We start from the raw sequence: 27,740 nt of genomic DNA on the forward strand, positions 1-27,740 counted from the left end.
GTAAATAAATGTGGTTCTTTACATTTTGGGGTAGTTGCCTTGTTTCCTCTTTGTTTGAATCGAGATCTGGAATAATGTGGGCCTGAACTGACACCGACAAATGTGTTCTGCTGTAACCCGCGAGCTGAGCGCTGATGTCGCGACACCTGTCACTGAAGAGAAACGTCACCACGTCCTGTCCAGCGGTTGGAATGGAGGCGGAGTCAACTGGATCCTGCCTACCTGTGAAACCCCGGTGTGTGTGTGTGTGTGTGTGTGTGTGTGTGTGTGTGTGTGTGTGTGTGTGTGTGAGAGAGAGAGAGAGAGAGAGAGAGCGCACGAACAGATTGATGACACCCTCTGGGGGCGGGGCTCCCGTGGTTTCTGTAACTAAAGGAAGTCCCTCCGTGGGCTCGCCCAGTACAGTTTCACCGCACCGTTCCCTGCGCAGGCATTCCCGACATTCTCCGCGCTCCCTGCTCTGCACCTGTCGGACAGGTGTGGCGGGTTGACTGAGCCGAGCTGCGGAGACACACAGCGCGCGCGCGGAGCCGTTCATGGTCACCTATGGGTGAGTGTCTGCGCAGAGCGTGCCCCTGCCTGCAGTCACTGTGGGAGAGGATCCTCACGGGCAAGAAGGCTCCTCGGCCAGCGGGAGCAGGAGGTGAAGAAGAGGATGGAGGCGGAGGACGGAGAGGCACCTGCAGCGACAGCGACGGGGAGCAGCCCCAGGCCCCGACGCCGCCCCCGAAGCCCCCGAAGGAGACCGCCTCCGAGGGTAGCTGCATCTACACGGCCATGTGGCCCTTCGAGTCCCGGCACCAGGAGGAGCTGTCCTTCCAGGAGGGAGACCTGTTCAGGGTGGTCAGCCGCAGCGGAGACTGGTGGACGGCGCGGAAGATCGACCGCAACGGGCACGTCGTGGCGCAGGGAATCGTCCCCAACAACTACCTGGCGAGGACAGAGTCCATCAACGTGCAGCCGTGAGTGCAGCTTCCTCTGACGGCTCCCAGAGAGCAGCTCTGACCTCTGGGAGCTCCGAGGGCCATCCCGGTGTCCGCGATAGACAGAAGCACGTGAGCGGCGTGTCTGTAGTAGAGCAGGTGTTTAGAGGGAGCAGGACATTTCCAGGATTGTTTCAGGGGTAACACCTGATCCAGCCCCGAGTGTAGACAGCTCAGGTGTCTCATCTGTGAGCCTCTCCTGTCCAACACAGAGTTTACACTCAAACCCAACAGGAGCAAAGCTTCAGCACAAAGTGCGGCAGTAAAATCATCCATGATTTGATTTAATGCTGCAGCTGCAGGGGGTTTAATGACCTCCACACTGGGGCACCTTTATTTACACAGCATCATATGATTCACATCATAAAGTCAGTACAACAGGAAGACACTCAAGCTTCTAAATGTTTACACTGAAAATCTGAGGCAGTGCAGCAGAGTGGTATTTCAAGAATGTACAAGTACATTAAGTGTATACTTTGAAAACGTGTCACAGTAATTTCCTATTAATATGTCACTGAACAGGTAAAGGTGTTGACAGGAAAGCTAGAAGATTTCCAGCTTGAAGGCAGAAATTCATTCACATTCAGAATCACGTTTTTTATTATGTTCATGAGGCTGCTGTGCCTCCAGCTGCAGATGCATAAATCAGGATGTGTACACTGAAAAAAGGGGACTGGCCAGCTCTTGGATTTATGTAAGCATCGTGTATTTAACACAAGTGCTTTCAAGTTAAGTGTAACTATATAGTGTAGAAACTACATAATATGCAGAGCTAGATTAAATTGTTCATATCATGTTTGAGTGAAGTAAGTCAATAACATCGCAATATTAAATCCCGCGACACCGGGATTTTGTGAAGGATTAAAATATTCCAAGAGCTCAACTTACTTCATCTAAACATGTTTCAATCGCCTTTTATGAACACAAAACACACAGGTTTGTTGAATATGAATAAGTTGTGTTGATTTAACTTGTTTGTTTGCGTGCGACCAATGTCCACTATTGAATCAAGTAAATCCAACATGGCCTTTTTTTCAGTGTAACACCTTTATTATCAGCCAGAGTCCACACTGTCCACCTACCTGCCAGGAACTCGCAGCACTGTAAACGCTTCCTTTAACCTTTATCACATTATCACACATTTATCCTTTATCGCATTAGTAAAACTGAGGTAAGCAGTGAAGCAGAGCGCTGTAAAAAGACACTTTGGGAGTCAAACGGTTGTTTTCTACTGCAGTGAAGTGTGCATGTGCGTCCTGTTTACAGCTCTGCCTAAAAGTGGAAGTTTCTGTAAGTTCTGCTTTCCTGTCACTTCTGTGAAAAGATGCAGGCAGTCAGCACGGGGGGTTAAACAGCAGCCCCGCTAATCAGACGCTTTAGGTCATGGGTGTCCTTGAGGGCCGCAGTCCTGAAACTTTTCCACGTGTCCCTGTTGCAGCACACCTGGATACAATTAGTAGGTCATTAGCAAGACTCTACAGAACTGCATGCTGAGGTGCAGTTCAGCCACTTGATTCATGTTGCAGCAGCTCATGACTGACTGAACACGGTGCAATAAAAGTACTTTTTTCCAAACACTTATATTTAAATTTACTTGAGTAGGGTTTGGGGTTGCCACCTCGGCATGCAGTCAGGTTCCATAGAGTCTTGGTAATGACCTACTAATTGTATCCAGGTGTGTTGCAGCAAGGACACATGAGCTGTGTCCCAAAACATGGGCCGCATCCTTCGAAGGACCCGGCCTTCGTGGTCTACGTGGGCCGGGTCCTTCGAAGACCGAGAAGGCCGGAAGTGCGAGGCTGTGAAATGGGACGTTCTAGCCTTCAGATCTGCGTCACCGCTGTCTCAGTGGAGTTTAATAAACTCGGCCGTCTGCTCCTTGCTGTCTAAAATATAACAGGACACTGGTGTAAACTCTCGACCGTCTCACACTTCTGATAATCAGTTTTCTGTTTGACGTTTATTCAGCTGTGTGAAAATCCCGGAGGAACCCACTCGATGGATTAATAAAGTTTTATTTAATCTAATAATCTAATAACTTTGATCTCAGCCAACCGATTTACTCCGGAACAAACAAAACACTGAAAAAAGGCAAACAATTACATTTTTAAGTTATCCGAGTGACTTAAATATCATGTTTAACCTGAGTAGCGACAGACAGTGGGGGTCTGAAAACGATGAAGCCGGGAGTCCGCTGCTCTCGCCGGCTCGAGTGACCACTGAACCCCCCGCTCGCTATCGAGCTGGTGGGTAGCAGACGTCTCTGAAAACGTCGGCGCACTTTTGCAAATATGCGATGTCTTGATAAACCGAGCAGATATTTGAAGTTTACACAGCTACTTTCTCGCCTGAAAATATGTTAAAAGTTTATTTTGTGACCCAGACAGATTAATAAGAGTAATTTTAAAACTTAGTAGCGGCCGCCATTGTTGGAAACTGGAATTGGCTGGGCTGCGCTATGAATTCTGGGATATGTTGGGCCACGAAGGACACACCCGACCCATCCTTCAAATTCAGGGAAAAGGAGGACGCATTTGAAGGAGTCGACGAATTGGGACAGCCTTCGTTGCGGGGCTGTGACGTAATCGGCCTTCAAATGCGGCCTCCGGAGGATGCAGCCGGCGTTTTGGGACACAGCTATGGAAAAGCTTCAGGACAGCGGCCCTCGAGGACTGGATTTTGACAACTCTGCTTTAGATGAAAAAATGAACAGTTCACATTATGAAGGTTAAATGTTATTAATGCTCAGCTTTTTAACATTTGATATGAATATTTGGATGCTGTTTATCATCTTTTTGACCTTTTAAAGAATACAAAAAAAACTGAAGCTTCAAAAGCTGCAGTTCCTGTAACGTCCAGCAGGGGCTCCAGCGAGTCTCTCATGTTAAAACTTTGCAGCAGAAATAAACATGTTTGCAGCCTGATGCACAAACTTGTTGGTCCCTAGAGATATTTTGTTCTTCGAGTTTGCATTAATGAGGCGTGGCCTCATTGACTGACAGGTGGAGGTGACACAGGCGGCTGTAGCTGTTAGCTGTCTGCTAGGCAGAGGTTACAGTACTAACAGCACATCCAAGAAGGCGGAGCAAGTTTGCGGAGTGAAATTCTAGTATTTTGATTGGATGTTACGGATCAGCAGGTGTCTGAGTGATGCTCCCATAGAGTCTGTGCTGCCCCAGATAGCATCAGCTGATAACCTAGCGCTCCACCCACTCATCCAAACGTGTTCACCTTTGGAAATGGACTGAGACTTCAAAATGTGAAAGTATAAACAAGTTACATCCATCTCTATTTACAGTGTGATAAAACCCCAGCGAGCTGCTCGTCTTTCTAACGTCACACTTTGTGCTGCTCGTTTATTTTTGTGGTTGCGGCAGCTTTATTGATCCTGACTGAGCCGTACGCTGTGAGCGCCATGAGAAATGTCACAGCTTTACATCACACCAGCCCGTGTTTGTGTTTCAGCTGTGATGCAAACTGGGACGCACACACCGACGGTCAGCTCACCACTTCTCGTTTTGCCGTTCTCACTCACAGTTTATTGCTTCAGCAGAATGGGAAGTGTGCAAAGCGTGGCTATTCCCGTATGTCACCAGCTGCTCCGTTTAATGATGGAGCTTCTCTGCTCTCCCAATAAACCCTCAGTACTGAGTTTACTTACAAAGCAAAGATGTGCGACCTTCAAAACCTGAAACTGTCACACGGCTCTCAGATTAAATAATGTTTCACAGCCAAAGCTTAGAGCCGTGAGGTCAAACAGCATTCAGTCCAAACCAGAGTGTGAAAGGAACACAACACGTGGACATGAATAGATAATTTTGTTTAAAGCACGAACGGCATGTGTACAAATTTAGGTTATCATTCCTCGGCAAAGCTTCCAGCTCACAGCTGAGCAGCATATTTTCACTCATGTGGTTTATTTGGTTTTTCCTAGCAGAGCTGCAGCCAAACATCAGTTGCATTATTGATTCATGTCCTGGTTATTTTAATCAGACTCAGAACAAATCAAATAAAAAATGTCTCGCTTGAATCTCAGAAAGTTTCGGTTCAAACTTAAAGGCGTTCGGCCGATCCTCACCTCAGAAAGTACTGTTAGCTTTTCTGGCTGACTGAACAGAAAGCAGAGGCAATTCAAACTTGATTAGCTTTGGCTCAGATCCATTAAAGGTTCCAGTAAATGATCGTGGTGAACTCTTTCCCAACACTGAGAAACTGGAAGAACCTAAATGGAATGCAGCCAGTGGCAAAATGTTTAGAAATCAAATCCTAGCTGATATCAAACACTGTTCAATGTGAGGGCCCGTCAGTGGCCCAGGCAGCTGTTACATGATCAGCAACCATCCTTCTGCTGGAGTGTCTGTGCAGCTCAAACGCAGGCTCTGTCACGTGACCCTGCTGTATGCTCTGTATGTCATGTATGTTGTCCAGCAGCTCAGGGAGCAGTGTGTACACCGTATACCTGTGGGTCGGTAAAGCTCACCTGGACATGATAGAATAGAATAATCCTTTAATTGTCCCACAAGTGGAAATTTGGTTGCAAAAAAAACACATACAAACAGAACAGGACACCGGTATTTACCAAAGCAGAGTACTGCACAGTTATTAAGATTAAATTACAGATAAGTGGCAAACCCAGGTTGTAGTGTGCAAACAGAGCAGGATACTGAACGATGTTTAAATAGTTAAGAATATCTAGAATCATTAGAAGAGTGCAGATTGTGTGATTGTACCTGTGCATTAAAAAGGAGACATAGTTTTATAGTAGACATAACATAGTTTTACTCAAACTCTGTTTTCCTGAATCTTTCGAATAATAAGAAGGTAATAATAAAGACCAGGGTCCGGTCCAAACAGTAAACTGACACACCTCATCTCAAGTGTTTAAATCCTGAAGGAGTTTAAAATGTATTGTTGTGTAAATTTTTAACTCAGTCAAGTGAGAAACTAAGGCCACCTCTCCACGCCCACAGGATTTTAGAGACTCCGAGCAGCCAGGTGCTGCTAATCAGTGCACCCAATTAACTGAGCATGAAGCAGAGGTTTCTGCAGTGTGCAGGTCTGAAACATTCAGGTGTGTTAACACAACAGTCCTCACAGGAGTAGGTTAAAGGTCAAAGGGCATGACAGCGCAGTTAGAAACAAACTGAATGACTGTAGCTGTTCGGAAGTGCTGCAGGAGCGCGGCTTAGGTTTGTAAAGCTGCATCTGAACAAAGGAGGAACCCAAACACCTCACATGAGCTGTCAGCACGGCGGACCGTGGACTCCTCTGTATACCACTGTGTGCTGGAGTCAGTGTGAGGCCGTCTGTCCCACAGCTTGGACCAAACTGGGTCATCAGCAGGACAACGATCCAAGCGCAGCAGCAAATCTCCAACTGAACGGCTGCGACGGTCCAAAGTGCAGAGCTCAGAGAGCTGTGCGTGAACGAATGCTGCAAACCTCAATGAGCTGAAACAGGAGTGTCTTTGTCTGCACTCTTTATTACCACAGACTCAAATCTGCAACCATAAAAATGAAAAGATGCAAATGATGCAAACAAAGCCGTCGGAAACTGTTGTCACTGTGGTTGGACGTGGACGGTAGTTCTGTTTACTTCTGTTCATTGTTATGGTCGCAGATTTGAACCTGTGACGATAGACTGCAGAGGAATCATGCATCCTCTCCTCTTTAAAGACATGTTTTAATTAACTGAGCTTTCAGCCTCAGGTCACTGTCGCAGGTTTAATGAGAGCCCAATGTTAGCTAGCATCTATCCGTGCTGTACAACATCAGGCGGAAGGTTTGAACCTGCACAGCGAGCTCCTGATAATTATCTTTCTGTCTCGATCCAGATGGTTTTATGGGAAGCTGAGCCGCTTCGAGGCCCAAAATCACCTGATGGCCCCAGGAAACGAAGAGGGAGCCTTCCTCGTCCGACAGAGCGAGAAAGACGACATCGGATACGTCCTGTCAGGTAAGTGGACAGGGAGGGCCTTCACAAGCACGAGGAGGGGCTACAGAAAACCCCAACGGAGGCTCTAACGAATCCTCCTCATGTCAGCACTGAGATGATGCAGTGAACATGTGCTCCAAAGGTGGATACTGTCGACAGGTAACGGGTTGAATCAGCCAATAAAAACCAGGCCTAGCAGAGACAGCGTTAAACGGGCTGTGATTTTGACACTTTTTCACCTGAGCCAGGTGAGTCTCTGGGTTCATCAGGGAGCTGATTGGTTAATCGTTTCTGCAGCCGGCGCTGCAGTGTTCATTATAACTGAGATTATCACTGACAGCTGTGCTTTTCCACTGATATTTAGTTTCTGTTTTCTGAGGTCATGACAGCAGAAATAAAAATAACCGTAGCAATAAAAATGAGGTCACGTGTCCTGTTGAGACCCCTGCTCGTCTCTGACTCTGTCCATCTTCCTGTAGTGCGATCCGCCGGCCGCGTGAAGCACTTCAAGATCCACCAAGGAGATGATGGTTTCCACATCGAGCCCAAGCATCATTTCAGCTCGCTGATCGACGTGGTCGACTTTTACTGTGCCAACAGCCTCAACACCACCGGCCAGCTGGGCAAGCCCTGCAAGAAGGTGAGTCTGGGCTTCATACCGCCATCATTTATTCGCTCCTCTTGTGTCTGTGACGGGGCCGCTGGCAGGGAGCAGCCTTTAGTTTTGCATGGATGTGAATGTCTGAGGTGCACGCTTCTGTTTCCTCCATCAGAAAAGGCCAGAAACCCAGGATTTGAACCACTTCACGGTGGACGAGTGGGAGCTCCCGAAGGAGGAGTTCACGCTGGAGGAGGAGCTGGGCAGCGGCTTCTTTGCTGATGTTTACCGCGGCCGCTGGAAAAACCACATCAGCGTCGCCATCAAGATCCTGAAAAGCGGTATTTTATTTTCCTGCTGCTCACAAACACAAGTCTGCTCAAACGCGTTCAAGCCGTCATTAGCCCCGCCCCCCGCCTTTCATTCAGTGCTGTAACATGACTGAAAACATTAAACACGGCTGTGGAAATACTGAGGACAGCACGCTGACCCTCATGCAGACAGCACATTACAAGCGAAACACACGGTGAAGAATTTTATTTCTGTCATGGGGAAGTGAGAGTTTTCCTTCCTCCGGAAACACAGCAGCACCTCCGGCCAATAAGACATAATAAGGATGGAGAGAAACTCAAAGAGTTTATCAAAAGTGAACACATGCTGAAGATGCCTCTGATGCTTTCACAGACACACAAGTTGGTTTTGTTTTTTGTCCATCCAACAACCCAAAACCCACAGAAAATTACACTCAGGTGGACATAAAAGACAAAAAAGTCATCAAATAGTCTGCAGCTCCAGAAATGCGTCTTCTTCCAGCTGTAGATCCCTCCCTCGATGTGATTGGACCACAGGCCCGGTCTCGTTCCTGGGCATCGGATAAATGTGCGTCACGCCGCAGTCGGAGCCTCTGAACCTGCAGGGTTACCGTAGTGCCCACATCTCACCAGCAAGGCCAAGAGTAACAATGTAGTGTGGCCAAAATAGGAAGAAAGTGGGGAAAGGCCCAGTGTGGAAACTCACCCGGCGTGTGAATAATGGCGGGGTACAGGCTGAAAGAGACGGAATTACATGCTGCCGCAATAAAAACGCGTCGCCTGACTTTAAACGTGATCCGACGGTCAGCCTGATCAGCTCAACGCGGGGCGCAAGGACACCCGACGCAGGTTTACACGTGCGGGCATGAGCGCGGGCAGGTTTTGAGCCGCAGGTGAACTTCTGAGCACGTTAGAAATGTTCTTGTTCTGGAACCTGCAGCTGATGTTTCAGGTTAAAACACTGAAACAAAGATGATATAAATATGCAAAGTTATGGTGACATTAGACGCTTGAGTCTTGTCATGCATCCGTTTCTGATCCAGCTCCGTGCCGTGAAGCAGAGGCTGCAGGAGATGAGGACGGGCCGGCCTGTGATTGGTCAGCTGACAGTGAGAGACACTTCAGGGCGACATCGACGAGCCACTCGAGCTCTTTCCGAGGATCGGTTCAAACAGCATCACAAAGAAAGAGGCGCTCGCACACTCCACAGGTTTGCATATGCAAGCGATGCTGCGGGAGACCAGCGCCACGTTTCTAAAGCAGAGCTCGTGTTTGGTCTCCATGATAAGCTGGGCAAACTATCCAATAGTACTTTCCATGGAAACAACCGGCTGTTTCCCGCTGTTGCAGAAAGCCTGCTTTGCATACGGTACAGCCTCATTTAAATGTTTGAGCCCTACAGCAACGATAGAGTAAGGGTCAGGCTCTCAGGACTTGGATTTGAGATGCTGCTCAGTGAGGCTTTCAAAGCTCAGCTTCAAAATCAGGAAAGAGAAATCTTCCTGAAACATCCGGCTCAGGCGGAGCCGAGCATTTCTCAGAGAGGGGTCTCAGCGCGCCTCCCTCTAAATGTCTTCGTATACCCCAGTCATTAACTGGTCCTTCAGTAACACGCTGAATGATCCACCAGCATCGTGCTGATCATCTTTTTAATACAGTCTTCGTTATTATCCAACAACAATCTAGACAAAAGAGGCACATTTCTCTTTATAATTACAGTGTCATGTTTTCCACCTTTGAGTACAGTTGTTGTGCCTTTAAGGTTATTTCTCTCACCCGTCTTCCTCTTTTCTCATCTGTCTGTTTTCGCCTTTTTATTTCTGTCCTGCTCTCAGACTCGGAGCTGAACCACAAAGAGTTTCACAGGGAAGTTCAGATCCTAAAGCGTCTGCGCCACCGTCACCTCATCTCGCTGTTCGCCGTGTGCACGGCGACCATGCCGTACTACATCATCACCGAGCTGATGGAGAAGGGCAGCCTGCTCAAGTTCCTCAGAAGTAAACCTCAGCTTTGTTTCCAGTGAAAGATCAGAGTTCAGTGTGCTAACGTTGGACAGCGAGGGCTTTGATTATGGTTACAGCCTCAGCATCGAGCTCAGCGGGCGGTCAGCAGGGGGCGCTCTCTGTTCTGTTCTCAGGGAAACGAACAGCTTTCAAACTGACAGCTGCTGCAAAGCCTCGGAAACGTGTCAGATATTTACACACGTATATTTATATTCAGCAAAGTCACAAACGTATGGGAGGGAGATATTTCAGAGATGGATTTTATATCTCAGATATAGATTTCACATATCTGAGATCAATTTTATATTCCTGAGACATCATGTTTGTGATCTGGTCCCAGTTTCTGGGTTACAGCTCCTGACCCTCCTCTTACCGCTGGAACCATCTGTCCATCTTCCACATCTGTCCCAGCAGCGGTCCTCGGTGTCGACGGCCACCGTGTCTGGTTGGTCGTCCCCCAGAACCTTAGCCTTGTTATCCTCCACCACCTTTGGTGATGTCTCCCACCTAGATTTTTTTTTTTAATGGTGTCAGCGTTAATCTCATTAAAATCTCCTTAACGCTGTAACTGCATTTTTATATCTATTTTTTTATTTCTTCTGTTTAGAATGAAACTTAGTGCAACTCTTTTCTGCTTACATTACGTTTCCCCACACTCAGACAGCGATATTAAGTCATTATTTGTCAGGAAATCGCAGCTGAGCATCAACATACAAACACATGATCAATTTTCACTTAAATCTGAGAAACGATTTCCAACCTGTGAAATCCGACCCTCAGGGGAGCTCCTGAATGCAGCACCGAGCTCCTGTAACAGCTGCTGAGTGGATGAAATCTGGAGCAGGTACTGATGGTGGTTTGGAGTTTCTGGTGTTCAGTGGAGCAGCTCCATCTGCTGATCCAGAGACGTTCAGGTGGAGAATTAGAACCATCGAGTTCCAGAACCCGTGGTCGGGCTTCTGGAACTCGATGGACCTCCATGACTGGGTGGAGAGGCGATTCTGTTCAACAGGTGGGCTTGACGAGTGGGAGACTGTCAGACTGTGTGTGGGGAGGGAAGGGGCCACTGCCCACTGAATAAGCAGCAGGAGATGGGTGTTCGATAAACTCAGACCTTTTACTTACCGGCGCACTCACTCCTGCCCCGTTCACTTCATCTGCATCGTTCTCTCACTCAGGTCCAGAGGGCCAAATACAAGACGTCGCATCCCTCATTGACATGGGAGGCCAGGTGGCTGATGGGATGTCATATCTGGAGAAGATGAACAGCATCCACAGAGATCTGGCGGCTCGAAACGTCCTGGTGGGACATGACTACATCTGCAAGGTGGCCGACTTCGGCCTGGCCAGAGTCATCAAGGTAAGCGGAGGAGGAGCTGCCGATCTCTAAGTGGAGCACGGCGGCAGCTCTGACGGCAGATTCTTGTTTTTCCCTTCAGGAGCCGTTTTACATCTCAGAAGACAAAAAGATTCCCTACAAGTGGAGCGCTCCCGAGGCCATCAGCCACGGGAAGTTCTCCATCAAGTCCGACGTCTGGTCTTTTGGCATTCTGCTCTACGAGATCATCACCCGTGGAGGAGTTCCTTACCCAGGTTAGTCCACGAGAGAGATTCATTCAATTACTAATGTCTTTATCGTCACGTGTGTGTCTTTAGCTTTATCACAATAATCGTGATTATCCCAAAAGCTTGACTCTGCTCATCTGGATGTAGCGAACACGTCAGACTAACTTCTGCTAACTCGAGTAACCTTTAAATCCTCTCAGGGACGCCTGCACGTTAAACTTTATTGTAACAGCTGAGCGAGCGCCGCGGCTGCGTCGCTGTGTTTCAGGAGCTGAAGGAGCGCTTGGTGAATAACGGCGGCCTCCCCCCAACCTCGCAGCTCGTGCAGTATTTATTAACACGTGCAGCCCTCTAGCTGCACACTCTGCTCATGTCACAGTCCACGTGTGCTTGAATGCGATTGGCCGGTTTGCACAAGGAAAAGAGATAAGTGAGTTCCTGTAAACATGCATAAATGTGGACTTTATGAAGCTCTGCAGTAACCAGAATAAATAACCAGAGCGAGCCAGCTGACCACTCCCACTATCTGACTTTCATACTGTCTACGTATTCAGAATTACAGCCTTCACATACATATGAGGCACTTACAGCTTTTCCAAAGCTACATAAATCCAGCAGATCTCCACATGAAAAACATTTAAGCTGTGATTAAAAACTGCTCTCAGATCAGTTTCAGTCCCACTGCAGGACTCCCGTCAGTCTGAGGACTGAGCCCAGCTCTGATGATCTATCAGACACAGAGGAGCACAGAGAAGTGCTGGTATCCTGACGTTTGATCTGAAAACTTCACAAAACGGTGCATTCTGGGTAAACTCGTTTTTATGCGGGATCAGAGTCCAGGTGCACTTCTTTGTGAGGTTTGTCTGATTTCGTGTTGGCGTGTCGCTGTGTGATGGAGATGCACTGCACACTAACACGGTGAGGGTTTACAGAGCTGCTGCCCGACACAGCTCAGCTGCTCTGCAGATATTTGAGCTAACACAAAGCGCTCTTCATCACTTGTCCTCCTCTCCTCCCTCAGCTTACAGTAACCAGGAAGTGTACCAGCAGGTAACCCTGGGATACAGGATGCCCAAACCGCCCAACTGCCCAGACTTTCTCTATGAAATCATGAAGCGGTGCTGGAGCACCGAGCCGGCCGACCGGCCCGACTTCAGGGTACTGAGGGTCAAACTGGAGTGCAGCTCGTATGAGTTGGAGACGGCACAACCCTGAACTGCTGCAGTACAGATGGAGCGCCACAGGGGGGCAGCAGAGAGGCAGACAGAGCAGCGACTGCAGAGCTCTTCAGTGAGGACGCGCTTCAAAGAGCAGAACCGCCGAGAGTCCGCAAAGACTGCAGCTGACTCACACCATCATCACCACCATCATCACCACCATCATCACCACCATCATCACCACCATCATCACCACCATCATCACCACCATCATCACCACCAACACCACCACCAACATCATCACCACCATCACCATCTTCACCATCACCACCACCATCTTCACCATCATCATCACCATCTTCACCATCACCACCATCACCATCTTCACCATCACCATCACCATCTTCACCATCTTCACCATCACCATCACCATCTTCACCATCACCACCACCATCATCATCACCATCATCACCAACATCACCACCATCACCATCACCATCTTCACCATCACCACCACCATCATCATCACCATCTTCACCATCATCATCACCACCACCATCATCATCACCATCTTCACCATCATCATTATCATCACCACCATCATCATCACCATCTTCACCAACATCATCACCATCTTCACCATCATTATCATCACCACCAACATCATCACCATCTTCACCAACATTATCATCACCACCACCAACATCATCACCACCATCACCACCATCACCTCCACCCCCACCACGTCATGATATCGTGTCATTTCATGATGTTGTTGTTGAAATGGAGCTAAACCCTTGAGGACTGCAGAGGGTTCATTATGAGCAGCTGTATCACTGATTAATGAGCATGTTAGTTTGTCATGTGAGCATCTTTGGGTTTAAATGAGTCATTTTCATCATATTCTCGTATGTTTTTCTACCAACGATCAATAAATTCTGAGCTTTGACTTTAAAATCGGTCCGCTCACTGTGCTTGGTCATTGCCAGTTAGAGCTAGTAATCCAGGCTGCAGGTGCCTGACTAACCATCAGGTTATTTCAGGCTCCGGTTCACTAAACCCGGCCCGCAGAACTCCAGACAGACTTGCGGCACTGGCAGGTGTTGTGTGTCAGTTTATGTTCCTGGACAGGTATTTTCCTCCTGGTTTTCTATCAGACTGATCTCAGACCTACCTCAGGTCCATGCTACCAGTGAAGATTTCCCACTTTTGAAGGGAATCTGGGGGTGTGGAGGGGCTGGTAGTGGCTCTTTGCCAGTAATGGGAGTGATAATGTTTGGAGTCAAACATGGGAAAGTCTCTTTTTATTCAGATTTATAATTATTGTAATTTAGGGTAGGCCAGCATGTCCATAGTGTCGTGGTAAGCACCCAGAGATCCCCGGTTTGTGCCGGTGGTCCCTGACAGGGTCACAGCCCGGCGTGGCTCAACGAGCAGCTGGAGGAAGCGTTGTTTATGAGTCGTTACCATAAACATGAACAGGCCTGTTTGTGCTATGAGGCTGGGCTGAAACCATAAACCAGGCTTGTTGCAGGTGAGGTTCTGAGCACGGGCCTGTCTCGGTCCACCTACCAGGACTCACCTGTGGCTGAGGTGAGGCCGTCAGACCTGCTCGAATGAACAGCTGATGAATCTTTAGAGCGTCTCTGCGACTTTAGAGACACTGGAATCCTTTCAGTCCCTTCTCATTGATGCCCCGCCCCCTAACTGGGACCTCCCTGCAGCTCTGATAGGTCCCAGCCTTGCAGTTGAGGTTTGCTGATGTTGTAACCGCCATGAACAGTCTGCTCGCTTCAGAGTCATCAAAGATGATTGGCCAATGCAGGTTTCCACAAAGTGATGTAACATGTGAAATATGATATTTTCCTGTTAATGCTGACAAACTGCTACGAATACACTCTGCATATCATGTCCTCTCATCAACCAGCGTCATGAAGCATCTGTGGGTCCAAGCGCTCCTTCAGTTCCTAGCTCGCAGGGCGGTCGGTGCTGCCCTCTGTGGTCTTAATGCGGTGCACGTGAGCTGAGAAGCAAATGCAAAAATCATCAACCGGTGAGAGCACGGTGACTTCCTGTGATCGGGTTTATTACACCGACTACGAGCACAGGCGTTTTACACTGATACGTGCTAACATGTCAGCTTTTATATGGGATACTCAGCCTCACACGTGCAGGTTATTGCATTCAGATTTTCAGTAAACTTGACCTCTGACCTTCATCACTTCTCCTCTCCTCCCTCAGCTTGCAGTAACCAGGACGTGTACCAGCAGGTAACCGTGGGATACAGGATGCCCCAACCGCCCAACTGCCCAGACTTTCTCTATGACATCATGCTCCAGTGCTGGAGCGCCGAGCCGGCCGACCGGCCCGACTTCAAGTCCCTGAAGGCCCAGCTGGGCCGAGAGGAGCTGGAGTGACACGCGCGCACACACACGGACACACACACACGGACACACACACACGGACTCTTTGAAGCTCGTCTTCTTGCAAAACTTCATCTGGTCATCCCTGAGAGCACAGAGAAGTTTAGGTAACAGCTCCCATCATAAGCTAACGAGTTTAATGAGCCAATCATCTGCAGATTACTGCAGGAAGAAAGACGGGTTCACAAACTGTTTTATCTGTTTTGTCCTCCATGGCTGAAGCTGGAGGACGGCCGGGACACTGAGCCGTCAGTGTTTTTAATCACATTAATCATGTTTCACGAGCTTTCCTCAGAGCTAACAGATGAAACCACACGCCTCACGTGATGCTTTAGAAGCTACTCATAGCCTCGCTTTGACCTCTGATCTGACCTCTTACTGCCCTCAGGTACCAGTATGCAGAAGCCTAAATTAAATTAAAGTGACTTAAATTAAACTAAACAGGACGTGTGAGAAAACCAAAGCTTCTGACTGGAATGAGGTCCCAGCAGTCACGGTGTCTTTGGAAAAGTAATAAAATGCCTTAATGTCGCAGGTTCCTGGTCCCTGTCAAACCTCTTTAGTTTGAGTCTCTGCGGCCTGACGAGGCGACGCTGCAAACGTTTACTCAGCAAACGGAAGCGTTGAACACAGCAGTGAAGCGAGGCTCGAGAGGCTGGTGCTGAGAAATGCTTCCTGCACTTTTTCGGGCTTCACTCGTTGTTTCAGGTTTTATTTTGTTGTCACTGTGATGCACTTTTTAAAGCGAATGATTTAGTGTTGTAGGTCATCATTGTTAATATTACTGACATTTTCCTGCTCTGTAACACCTTAAGCAGCTCTGCTCTGCACATTTGTCACGTCGCCTCAGAATAATATTTTCTTCTATGTGAACTTTGTTTACAAACACATTTCATGCAGAGAATAAAAGAAGAAGAAAATCTATTTGCATAAGATTAGAAAGTAACGGTGCAGCTGTAGTGTCTATCTGTGGCCTGCAGGGGGCAGCGCAGTCTCAGGAGCTGCTCTCTGTATATTAAATATGAGTTTTATAAGTTTCTGAGGAGCGAAGTTTTTCCTGCACAGCTGTGAGGAGACAGGCTGACGCTGTTTACTCTGAAATCAGACCTTTCTTCATTTTTCAAAATCAATTAAAAAATGTGATGATCAACAAACCAAAGACTCATTATTTCTTTCCTGTATGAGAACTTTAGTGTGTCCTGAGTTTAGGTGTGTGTGTGTGTGTGTGTGTGTGTGCGTGTGTGCACTGAGGTCATGTGACTGGTTTGGTAGGTTCTGGTTGGCTCTCTAGGAGACGTTTCCAGAAATCTGCTCCAGTTTTCCTCTGAACTTTCTGAAGGACATCTTCTGTCGCTGAACTGAGAGGCATCGTCACGAGCTGCTGGAAAATCCTGTCGTAAGGACATTAATGTTGGATGACAATGTTTATGAGTATTTAATTCTCGCTCCAGAGTATCAAGCCCCAAATTAGTCAACGTCTGGGTCCTTTCTCAGCCTCGATAAAAGCTGCCGCTCAGAATCTTGGGATCATTTTTGATCAATCTCCGCCGTTTGATGCTCATATCAAGTCTGTGACCCGCTGCTGCTTTTTTCATCTAAGTATTGCTAAACTCAGGACTCTTATCTCCAAAGGTGAAATGGAGATGCTTGTCCACGCCTTCATCTCCTGGTTACGCTATTGTAACGCACTCTTTTCCTGTCTGTCTAAGGCTTCCTTCCCCCAAGTGATCCAAAATGCTGCAGCAAGGCTTTTAACCCACAGTAATAAACTCTCCCATATCTCTCCCATGTTAAAGTCCTTGCACTGGCTTCCAGTTGGGTACAGGTATCAGTTTCAAATCCTCACTTTTACGTTCATATCTTTACGAGGTGAGGCCCTCACAGATATCACTGAGCTTCTCCAAAGCGGACATCCACTGATAGCGCTCTCCTGATTGCTCCACGGACCCGTCTGAAAACGAGGGATCGCGCTTCTGTGGCTTCTTTTAAAAATCAGCTTAAAACACTTCTGTTAGACAGGCGTCAGGGTAATGTTCTTGTGGAATGTGTTGTTATTTGATATGCTTTTATATTCCCACGTGACGCACTTTGTAACAGCATCTTGTCTTATAAAGATCTATATAAATACATTTGACTTACTTTATTATTCTTATTTTATTGTGAGACTGGAGCCTGGCTAAAGCGCGTGCAGCAGCGAGGCTCTGACTCCGCAGGTATCAAACCTGAATCTTTTTGCTCTTTGATGTTTTAATGAAACTAAAGCGGGGCGCAGCGCTCTGTGCGTTTCCATGAATGCTGTTACATCTGCTGCTGCTGCAGGTAACTGGGTCAGTAACGCCTGGCATGTGGCTGCTCCGCTCTCACACGCTGCGCAGCTCAAGTTCACACAGCGCTGGGAGAGTTATAGAAGCACAGCGGCGCCAACACGACAAACTTCCAGCAGACACGGTCAGCGCTGCGCGCGTGCACGCCCCGTTAACCCAGTTCATCCACAGGGCTGGTAGAAATAGAGCGACACTCTGAGTGACGTCGTGACGGAGCTTTAAAGGAGACGGGTCACAGGCGCCGCCGCTTCCCTCGGCCTCTGCATCACTCGCTCCTCCTGCAGGCGTCAGGTTAAACCCTGAGCGCGTTTCACCAGCTCAGATTATTAAACACAGGAATATGAGTTCTGTTGGGACGCGCCCTCCTCCAACCTGAGGATCATCATCAGGATCATTCAGTGTCCTGACCTCAGACCAGCATGTCAGTCTGCAGCATTACTGTGAGCTCTATTTAAAGTAATTAGAGCAACTTTTCCAGAAATAGCCCCCCCCCTCTCTCTCTCACACACACACACACACACACACACACACACACACACAGTGATCATGTGCTCCAGGAGTGCCCAACGTCTGACCGGGAAAACCGCCAACCGCTGTTTTCCTTGCACTCCCGCCCGTGAACCCGCTTGCCCTCGGCTCCACAAAGCCAACACGCCCACTCGCATTCCACCCTGAGCGCACAGCGTGGAGGAGGAGCTTAGCCTAATGTGCCGAACACAGACCCTCCCCACGGCCTCGGACAGGATGGCTTCTTTGCTGTTTCGCAATGTGAGGCACTTCTTTCTTTATTAAACTGTTAAGATCTCCAGTGAGAGCAGAGGCAGCATTCACAGTCAGGGTGATAAATCCGCTGTTTCGCTCACTTCCTGTCCGTCACACGGCCTTCTCCGTGGGCCTCATAGTGGTGTTCGTGGGAATGTGGGAAGGTTGACACATCAAGGTAGAAATAATAAAGTCATCCAGCCTCTTCCGCTGAATCCTGAAACTGTGACGACGTTTTGGTTTGATGAGTCATCTCAGCCGGGAGCCGAGGACCAATCAGGAGTCCTGATTCTGTCAGAAACTGACAAACCTGCCCCCCGAGGTTTCTTCCTGTCAGATGGGGGTTCTTCCTTTCCACTGTTGTCTGTTTGTTGGGGTTTCTCTGTATGACTGGAGGCTCTTTACCTTACAGCGTCTCACGGTGACTGTTGTGATTTGACGAATGTTCTAATGATTTTAATGGTGAACAGACCTCATCACACTTTATTCAGTCAGACCTGAAACTGCGACAGAAAGCCACCATCAAACCGTTCATTCCACACAGCCAGAGCAGGGGAGTCGCCCCGTGGGTGCTCGGCACCGTGCAGCTCGATGCATTGGGTCCTCGTCTCCACAGGTGGGGATGTACCACAGGTGGCAGAGAGCAGTGGTCTGTGGACACCACCACCTGGGAGCCCTGCTGCTGCACCTGTGCAGGTGAGATGGAGCCACAGTGCTCTCTGCTTGGACAGACTGAGTGTGGGTTGTGCTGTGACTGTGTGAGGTGGTGACTGCTGCAGAGCAACAGGAAGTTAAAGAGATTCACCAGGATGGCTGAGGGAGGGGTGGAGGGAGGAGAGGAGGTGTCAGATAATGAGGAGTGACCGTGTTTGAGTGTGAGCGCAGAGAGCGCAGAGAGCCCGCCGAGCGCGACACACAGCAACACCATCACCTCCATCCTCCACCACCATGCCAGAGCTCACGGTCCCGGATTTATCCATGTGACGTGAGGAGCCTCGGTGTAAGCAAACTAAGTGAAGGTAAGACTTCCCTCAGTTGTCTGTGATAATGCTCACTTTCCAAAATAACATCGTGTTCATCCGGTGAGTCAGCGCCACGGTCCAGCGTCGTGTTACTGAGACAGAGCAGACTGCCAGGATACAAAACAAAGACACTGTTATTGCAAAGATTACGCAAGACGAGCAAACTGACGTTAAGAGAGACGAGAAGGTCACATTTAGCTTTTCTTTCCTGGAAACTTGGCCTGAGTGTGTCTGTCAAACTGAGAGAAGCCAGCTCTGCAGACTGGAATCAGCCCACTGCACTTTAAAAATATGAACTCTCCATATTTAAAAGCCTATAGATAAACTTGAGTCCTGATCTCTCAGGTTTGAAGCGTGTCTTTGGTGACACGGCTGCTTTGTTGGCACGATAAACTGTGTGTTCACGCAGCGAGCGAGCACGCTGAGATTTGAAGGAGAAAATCTGCAGCTCAAAGGTTAGAGGACGGTCGTCATTTAACCTTTGAGCTGCAGATCTCTGGGCTCCGAAGCACTCAGCCTCAGCCCCTCCCTTCGGTTTCACCACTTCAGCTCATTTTGTTTTCATCAGCTGAGCCAAACATAAAAACATAAAAACCATGTGACCAAGATCAGAATCACCCACCTGTCAGAGGATAATAATCCTCCCATACAAAATAGTCAGGCCCCATCTTATCTTAATGACCTTGTAGTACCATATCACCCTATCAGAGCACTTCGCTCTCACACTGCAGGCCTACTTTTTGTTCCTAGAGTATTTAAAAGTAGAATGGGAGGCAGAGCCTTCAGTTTTCAGGCCCCTCTTCTGTGGAACCAGCTTCCAGTTTGGATTCAGGAGACAGACACTATCTCTACTTTCAAGATTAGGCTTCAAACTTTCCTTTTTGCTTTAAATGGTGATAGCAGCTCGTCTTTAGTTTCATTACTAATAGAAACATTAATAATTCAGTCCTTAATGTGACACTTTTGCCTCCCCGTCTCCTGTTTTTTTCAACCCACACACCGTTTGTTCCTCTCCCACACCACTGCGTTTGGTATTAATCAGGAAGTCATGAATCATCAGCAGGCAGATCAGCTGCAGAAAGCGAGGCAGTCGTTATCCTGCTGTGCAGTTTCCCAGTTCTGTGTATGAAGCTGTTCGGCTTTAAACACGCAGCTGTGACACGGACAGTTCACCTGTGCGTCACCGCGACCCGGTCAGCATACTGTTGCTGTGAAGTATGAGGGCTGTGTTTACGAGGCACGCGACCTCTGAGGGCGCAGGATTTACGGCTCACCGCTGTAATCTGCATCCTGAGGCCTTATTGCTCGGGCCTCTCTGACGGGGCAGATCTCCTCGCCGCCGTGTCGTCGGTCAGAGTTAACGGAGCCGTTTCCTGATTCAGCAGGAAGTCCTGTTAACAACAGCTGGTTTTCATGTGGATAACCTGCAGTCAGCTGGTGGAGACCGAAGAGGGAAAACATGAGAATCGCTGCCGCCTCGAGGAGGATGAAGAACGTGTCCACGTTCAGAAGCCAAGGAGCAGAAAGCTCATTAAAATCATCCAGGAGATTACGCTGAGCCGCTCCGAGTGAGCCGGCGGAGCCTTAAAGCTTCCCCTTCAGACTGGAGCCAGCACTCACACCATGCTCCTCCTCTGCTCCTCCTCTGCTCCTCCTCTGCTCCTCCTCTGCTCCTGCTGGTCTTCATGTTACACAGACCAGAGTTCCCAGTAATGAGATGTGTGTGCACTGCTCCCTGCAAGCCTCCAAACACTCAGCTTCATTATGTAAAGCTTCACTGACAGAATACTCAAGAAAAATACTCGAGTATTGACCTTCTCTTGCTTCTGTCAGGTAGGACTAAGTGCTCAGGAGGAAGAGCTCAGGCTTCAGAGCATGCTCAGTGTCCTCCTGTCACCACCTCAGCTTCTCCTGCACACACACACACACACACACACACACACACGCACACACACACACACACACACACACGTAGGTCAGCACAGAGCTGAAATGACACGCGGCATCTGTCGGATAAAAACTGCTGCTGACCTTTCCATCCACCCCGCACCCACCGTTCATCAGAGGCTCTGCTTCCTTTTTTCCCTCCATTTTCCTATGCAACCTTATCCTACCTTTTCCATGGATCCTCACTTCCTTTCCTTACCACTGTTCTTTGCTTCCTTGTTTCCTTCTGTCACTATTCACCTTTCCTCTTCCCCTGCCTCAGTTTTCATTTACAGCTTCAGTGTTTTCTGTTTTTCTCTCTCTGCTGTGATCCACAGTGTAAACATCACACAAACACACACAGGCCTCGACACACACACACATACACTTTCCCCTACTTGTGCTGAGGGCAGCCCGTCGTCCCTTCAGTAGAAGTACAGATACTTGTGTCATAAATACTGAAAGTGAAAAATGACTCAGTCAAAAGTAAAAGCTGCTCCTTGAAGGACGGCTGTGCTCTACTAACATGATAATAAAATACTATTAGTGCACGACAAACGAATGTTGTGTTGAATGTAAGTGATAACTCTAATGAATGCTCTCAGCTGGAATCTGTTATTTAGGAAAACTGAAAAAAATGCTCTGAGCTCCAGAAAGCGGCGCGTCCGGGATAAAGGAGACACCTGGAAGAATCCACGGTTAGGAACGTTACATAACCTTTGACCTTGTTTCAGTCTGGATGACCATGTTTGTTCCTGTTTGTATTAGAGATGGCACGATACCACTTTTTTCATGTCCGATACCGATATCATAAATTTGGATATCTGCCGATACCGATATGAATCCAATATAGTGTTTTTTAATCAATAAAACTGTTTTTTAATATCTTGCTGCATTTTGTATAAGTTCATACTCAAGTTTAAATAAACAACAACACTAAAGCTATTCTGTTATACCTGTATGTAAAAAATACACTGCACCCAAAATATTTCATAGTTCAGCAACACTGATCAATCTAATAAACTTAAACCTGCTCCATCCTCCCTATTCTGGTATTTTAAAGAGTACTTAGCAGAAATATTAAGCAACCTAACTAATAGGGTTGCAAACTCCCAGCAAAAAAAAATAGGGAACCAACCGCCCTCCACCTCATGATGCTTAATCGACGTAATCAACTTTAATTTGATGCAGTGTGAAAAAAAATGCACAGAAATAAATTATTTTTCAAGAATAATTAAATAGACTCAACATCTTTGCAGAACTGCACAGATGGTATCTTCCCAAAGGAAAAAGTACTACAGCTTACTAGGGTATATTAGACTTAACAGTTACTATATACAGTAATGGACTTCTATACATTTTACATCTGCCCAGTGTCATCATGCAACACTTGAATAACACAAGTTTGTGCACCTTAGTTTGTTTTGCAGGACATTTATCAAAAGGCGTCATACATAGATGCAACATGTGATTCTACGTCACATGTAAGCTTTGCGTTTGCTTCCCTTTCTGATCTGTCTGCATCTCTGAGCTCTCCGTCTTTCCCTCTCAGTCAGATACAGCAGCTGGACCTTTAGCTGCACACACACAGTTTGTGTGTGTGCTGATGTTGGTCGAGCTGATAGAATCGCTGAGCGCTCTGCAGAGTAAACACAGCTGAATGTAAAGTAACAGCTCTGAGTTTAAAATCTACAAACTTCAGAGATTTGTGTACAAATGTTAGCGTGCGCCGTAGCCACGCAGCGTCACAGCTTCAGGTTAAGATCATCTGTGCAGATAAAGTGTCTGGAAGTTCAGATTGTATGAGAGCTCACTGTAAAGGACCCAGAGCGGGCCAAACCAGAGCCGGCGGGTTTAAAAATAAGCGTCCAGTCCAGAGTCCTCCAACAGCAAATATTTTCTGTAACCAAAAAAAGGAACTTATCTAAAACCAACAGGTCGACTTTCCACTGAACACCACGAGGACGCAAACACGCCGGCCTCCGGTCTACGACTCTGACCTCAGCTTATCAGGAAAACACACCTGCCAAAGTAATCACATTACACTGAATGACCTCCAAAGGTTTCCAGGCAGATGTATTTCAACAAGGTCGAAGCACCGAGTACACACGAATACCAGGAACACAAACACGGCAAAGACGTCCCCCTCCAAGCTCCTACGCCTATGCCCAGGTGAAAGGTCACACTGACTCAGGCATCAGCGTTTCCTGAGGGGGGGGGTCTCTTCTCTGCTGTCCACCTATAGCAGAAATAGCTGCTCGTGCTAACAGCCTTTTAAACTGGCTCAAAGTGTGAGGCTGAGCTCGGATGCTCCGCCCTCCTCCTCAGGCCGCTGACATCACGCTGATGCCACCTTTGACCCCAGAGGTCTTTGCAAACCAAACATTTACAAAGGTCGAACATTAACGCTGAACGTATCTGATCATCAGAAAACTGAAGTTATGAATTTTTCCAGCTGACTCAGTAACTGAGGCCCGCAGTGAGCTTCCTGTTTCTCTCCCACGTATGTATGATGTCACTTTCAGGCTCTCAGTTGCTGCTGAACGGAAACACCAATGACAGATGTTTGGTTGAATACTGGTTTGATGCGCCTCTGACTGGTCTTTGGTTTGCTGTAAGTCGAGTTTTTCTCACAGTCCTGCCTCCAGTTTACGTGGCGTCGGCCTCTGCGGGGCTGTGGGGAGCTGGCTGCATGTGAGCAGATTCATCCTGTAAGCCTGTGCTGGATATTAAATTCACTCACACACACACACACACACACACACACACACACACACACACACACACACACACACACACACACACACAAAACAATAATAAAAAACCCAAAAAAGTTGAATTACTTTCCATAACATTTGAACTGTGAGCACATTGTCTCATGTCAGCACAGAAGCTTCAAAGAGCTTAAAACATTTCGGTATGAGCCTTTATCACCGACATAAGCAGACGTCATGGAAACAGCTTCTTTCTCGTGAGGAGTAATGAGTCAGACCCAAACTCCTGCATCTTCCCGTTAAGATGCTACATTAAACCAACACGTGGACGTCAGCACTGCTCCTACTTCCTGCAGGCTCACAGTTTGTGAGCCGGCTGGCAGCCTCCCCCCTCCGTCACTGCTTTTAAAGTCGAGGTGCCGATGGAAACGGGCCTCTGGGATTCCTCCTTGAGGAGACGATGCTCAGGGAGTCTGGGTGCTCCAATAAATCAGTTTTCTATTCTGGTTCGTTGCTTTTATTCATTTCTTCTACGTCCTCCTGACTTCATCCTGTTTCTGTTCCTGCCTCTGTTACATTATTTACACCTTTCAAACTGGATCTGACCTTTGACCTCCATCTGTCTGTCTGCAGGTTGTGGATCCTGCAGGTCAGCAAACCCACCCTGAACCACCATGACCAGCGTCAACTCTCCAGCCTGCGTGCTCGCCCGAAACCACTTCTACCGAAGTATGAACACACACACACACACACACACACACACACACACACACACGCACACACACACATAACACACACACACACACACGCACACATAACACACACACACACACACACGCACACACCGTAAGCTGTATTTTTAACTTGTGAGTCATTGTGATGGTAAATCTCTGATGTGGCACAAAGGTGTGTTGGCGTGTTGGCGTGTTGGCGTGTTGGCGTGCATGCGTCCTGGTCGTGCTCAGAATAAAGATAACTGCAAACAAACATCTTCTGGAAAGTGAGCACCATGTTCTGAATCTTTGACCTTTGACCCCACTAGACAAACTCCTGCATGTAAAACAAACATTTGTCTCCATTCAGTTTTCTGCACCAGTTCATCCTGTTATACAACGACAAACCAGTAGCAACGACGGCTCTTCTGATTGGCTGCCTCTCTCGAGCTGCAGGTGTGATGAAGTGTTCAGAGCCACCTCAGCTCATCATCAGAAACTTTGTGTTTAACGTGAGACAGGAAATGAGCAAAGCAGAAGAAGAGCAGGTGTGCATCAACATTCACTCAGTCATGTGTCACGGGTTAAAAAACCAGCCAGTCGAGGGTAACGAGGGTAACGTTCGCCTGAGGCGGACGGACGCTTTGCTCCTCTGCAGCAGTGTGTTTGGATCAGTGAGCAGAGAGAAAACATCCACACTGAGCATGCTCAGCCGCTTCGACGCCACATGAGTCAGAGGTCCACGTTGTTCGCCTGGGTCACGGGGTGACGATGACAGCCGTGGGTAAAAATGACGGACTCGACCACCGACACCAAACTAATCTCAGAACAGCCGGTCGGTTCTGTCGTACGAAACGTGGTTTTCACCCGTCTGTCTGCTCTCTTCAGGTCTACCGCCGAGTCCAGAACCCACCAAGCCCGCACGCGGCTGTCAGGACAAGCAGAGACTGCCCACGCTTTGGGTTACCGTGGAAACAGCTCCAGGTAAACCTTCAGTGAACACGCCTGAAACTGATCCTCCAACGCCACGCCAGAAAACAGCTACAGGTTGTAGAAACCCAGTTTTTAATGTATTCACGTGTTAAGCACAGAAGGCGGAGCGGAGCAGGCGTCTGCACTAAAACCTGTTTAAATGCTTTAATGGCCCCCCCTCGTTTCTCTCCTCTCAGGACTGCCGGGTCTCGTGGGAACCAAAGGATTATGGGTCAGCATCATCCTCAGCGCTTCTTCCTCCTCCTCCAAACCAAGCAACCAGAGAGCCAAGTAGATGAAACAAGTGCACCTCACCCTGCAGGTCGTTCCTGTGAACGTCCACTCTTAATAACAGGGCGGCGATCCCCCGGGGACAAGCTCCTCCCCCGAGCTCACCGTAGCAGGAAACGAACCACATGTTGTGTCCAAATTCATGGGCTGCATCCTCCTGAGGACCCGGCCTTCGCGGTCTACATGAGCCGGGTCCTCAGAAGGTCGGGTAGGCCGGAAGTACGAGGCTGTGAAGTGGGACGCTCTAGCCTTCAGATTAGCATCACCGCTGTCTCGGTGGAGTTTGATAAACTCGGCCGTCTGCTCCTTGCTATCTAAAATATAACAGGACACTGGCGTAAACTCTCGACCGTCTCACACTTTTGTTTAATCAGTTTTCTGTTTGACGTTTATTCAGCTGTGTGAAAACCACCCGGGGGATTAATAAAGTTTTATTTTATCTAATCTAATAACTTTAATCTCAGCCAAACCGATTTACTCACGAGCAAATAAAACACTGAAAAAGCCCAACAGTAACATTTGTAGGTTGTCTAAGTGACTTATATATTACGTTTAACCCGAGTAGCAAAAGTCCGCGGTGATCTGAAAATGATGTGCCGGAGTTGTGCCATTCTCGGCGGCTCCAGTGACCCTCGAGCTCCCGGCTCGCTATCGAGCTGGTGGGTAACAGACGTCTCCGAAAACGTCGAAGCACTTTTGCAAATATGCGATATCTTGATAAACCGAGCTGATATTTGAAGTTTACACAGCTGAAAATATGTTCAAAGTTTATTTTATGACCCAGAAAGATTAATAAGAGTAATTTTAAAACTTAGTGGCGGCTGCCATCGTTGGAAACTGGAGTTTGGCTGGGCCGTGCTATGAATTCTGGGATATGGTGGGCCACGAAGGACACACCCGACCCCAAATTCGTGGAAAAGGAGGACGCATTTGTCGGCTGCATTCAGAGGAGTCTACGAATTTGGACAGCCTTCATCGTGTCGCTGTGACGTAATCAGTCCACAAATGCGGCCTCAGGAGGAAGCAGCCCATGAATTTGGACACGACCACTGAGTGACCCTCCAGAACCAGGAGCAGGGCATGGCTAAAAATGGGCGAGGTCTGAAAAATGGTTCCTCAAACCAAAGAGTGAACTTGTTCCTGATTGGTTTATGGTTTTGTCGCTGTTTACAGGTCTCAGTGAATAAAATGTGAAATTGGTGAAGTGATGGTGATGTTAGAGCAGGGCGCCCGGATGAAGAGCCCCACACGGCCACAGAAGCTCGTCTCACTTCCTGTTTTAGTTCCTGTGATATTTGAGGCCACATGTGCAAACTGTGACGAGGGCTTCAATCTACACGTTCTGACTGCATGTGTGACGATTATCACACTAATTTCACACGCGTGATTCTGCAGGTAATTTATAAATGCAGTGACGGGTGTCTACAGGTATGCACAGACAGGTAGACATTTCCCCGTTGCATCGGGTTGACGCTGATATTTCATCAGGTATTCGGCCTCCGGTGTGAGCTTTACGTCTCAATCTGCTCCAACAATGAAATCAAATAAAGTGCAACAGCTGAGCGAGCTTTCACCAGGTGTGCCGCACCTCTGTGTTGTGGAAATGACAGTCTTCACTAGTGGGGATAGTAACAAAGCTTTCTTCGTTATGAATTAGCGATACATGTTTTTATTGAACATTTGAAGAACCAGCAAAAAACCCCCAGAAACTCTTGTAGAGGACATAAAGTCCGAGATAGAAACGACAAGGAGCAGGTGCATCTAGTACAGGTAAAACCCCACAGAGCTCAGCAGCCAGCGCAGCAAATTCTGGATCCTTGGCTTTTAGTTAGCAGTTAGCATTAGCAGCACATGCTGCGTCCGATGTGAAAGGACCTTCCTGCTGCGCACTGTGACTCACAGCCATGGTCCCGGATAGATTTGAAAACGGTGTTTTCATCTGCAAACGCTCCGCGTCCACACTAGCGTTTTCAGTCGTTTTCACAGAGTTGTGCGTCACGCTTACGTTCCAGTCCTGCGCATGCGTGAAACGAGTTTCGAC

At 48.0% G+C, this 27,740-nt stretch overlaps 2 protein-coding genes across 4 annotated transcripts; both read left to right on the forward strand.

The window, feature by feature from the left end:
• Positions 1-219: 219 nt before the first annotated feature.
• On the forward strand, positions 220-16,128 carry ptk6b (PTK6 protein tyrosine kinase 6b). Of its 2 annotated transcripts, none has more exons than XM_084917364.1 (8): positions 220-962; positions 6,817-6,938; positions 7,397-7,557; positions 7,691-7,856; positions 9,662-9,823; positions 11,008-11,189; positions 11,269-11,422; positions 14,794-16,128. In XM_084917364.1, exons 1-8 carry the CDS (start codon positions 547-549, stop codon positions 14,967-14,969), a joined length of 1,539 nt encoding a protein of 512 aa, XP_084773490.1. In that variant the 5' UTR covers positions 220-546; the 3' UTR covers positions 14,970-16,128. The 2 variants fall into 2 exon arrangements, with proteins under 2 accessions (XP_084773490.1, XP_084773489.1); XM_084917363.1 differs by lacking the exon at positions 14,794-16,128 and adding an exon at positions 12,417-12,771.
• Positions 16,129-18,934: 2,806 nt separating this feature from the next.
• Positions 18,935-26,046, forward strand: LOC146365072 (uncharacterized). 2 transcript variants are annotated; one of them, XM_084917295.1, is made up of 4 exons: positions 18,935-19,080; positions 24,357-24,452; positions 25,325-25,483; positions 25,606-26,046. In XM_084917295.1, exons 2-4 carry the CDS (start codon positions 24,398-24,400, stop codon positions 25,701-25,703), a joined length of 312 nt encoding a protein of 103 aa, XP_084773421.1. In that variant the 5' UTR covers positions 18,935-19,080; positions 24,357-24,397; the 3' UTR covers positions 25,704-26,046. The 2 variants fall into 2 exon arrangements, with proteins under 2 accessions (XP_084773421.1, XP_084773422.1); XM_084917296.1 differs by having other exon boundaries at positions 25,325-25,420.
• The last annotated feature ends 1,694 nt before the right edge of the window (positions 26,047-27,740 follow it).

The sequence above is a fragment of the Perissodus microlepis genome, chromosome 20 (assembly GCF_051167445.1).
Source record: "Perissodus microlepis isolate ML-2025 ecotype Zambia chromosome 20, ASM5116744v1, whole genome shotgun sequence".
In the NCBI taxonomy this organism is placed as follows: domain Eukaryota; kingdom Metazoa; phylum Chordata; class Actinopteri; order Cichliformes; family Cichlidae; genus Perissodus; species Perissodus microlepis.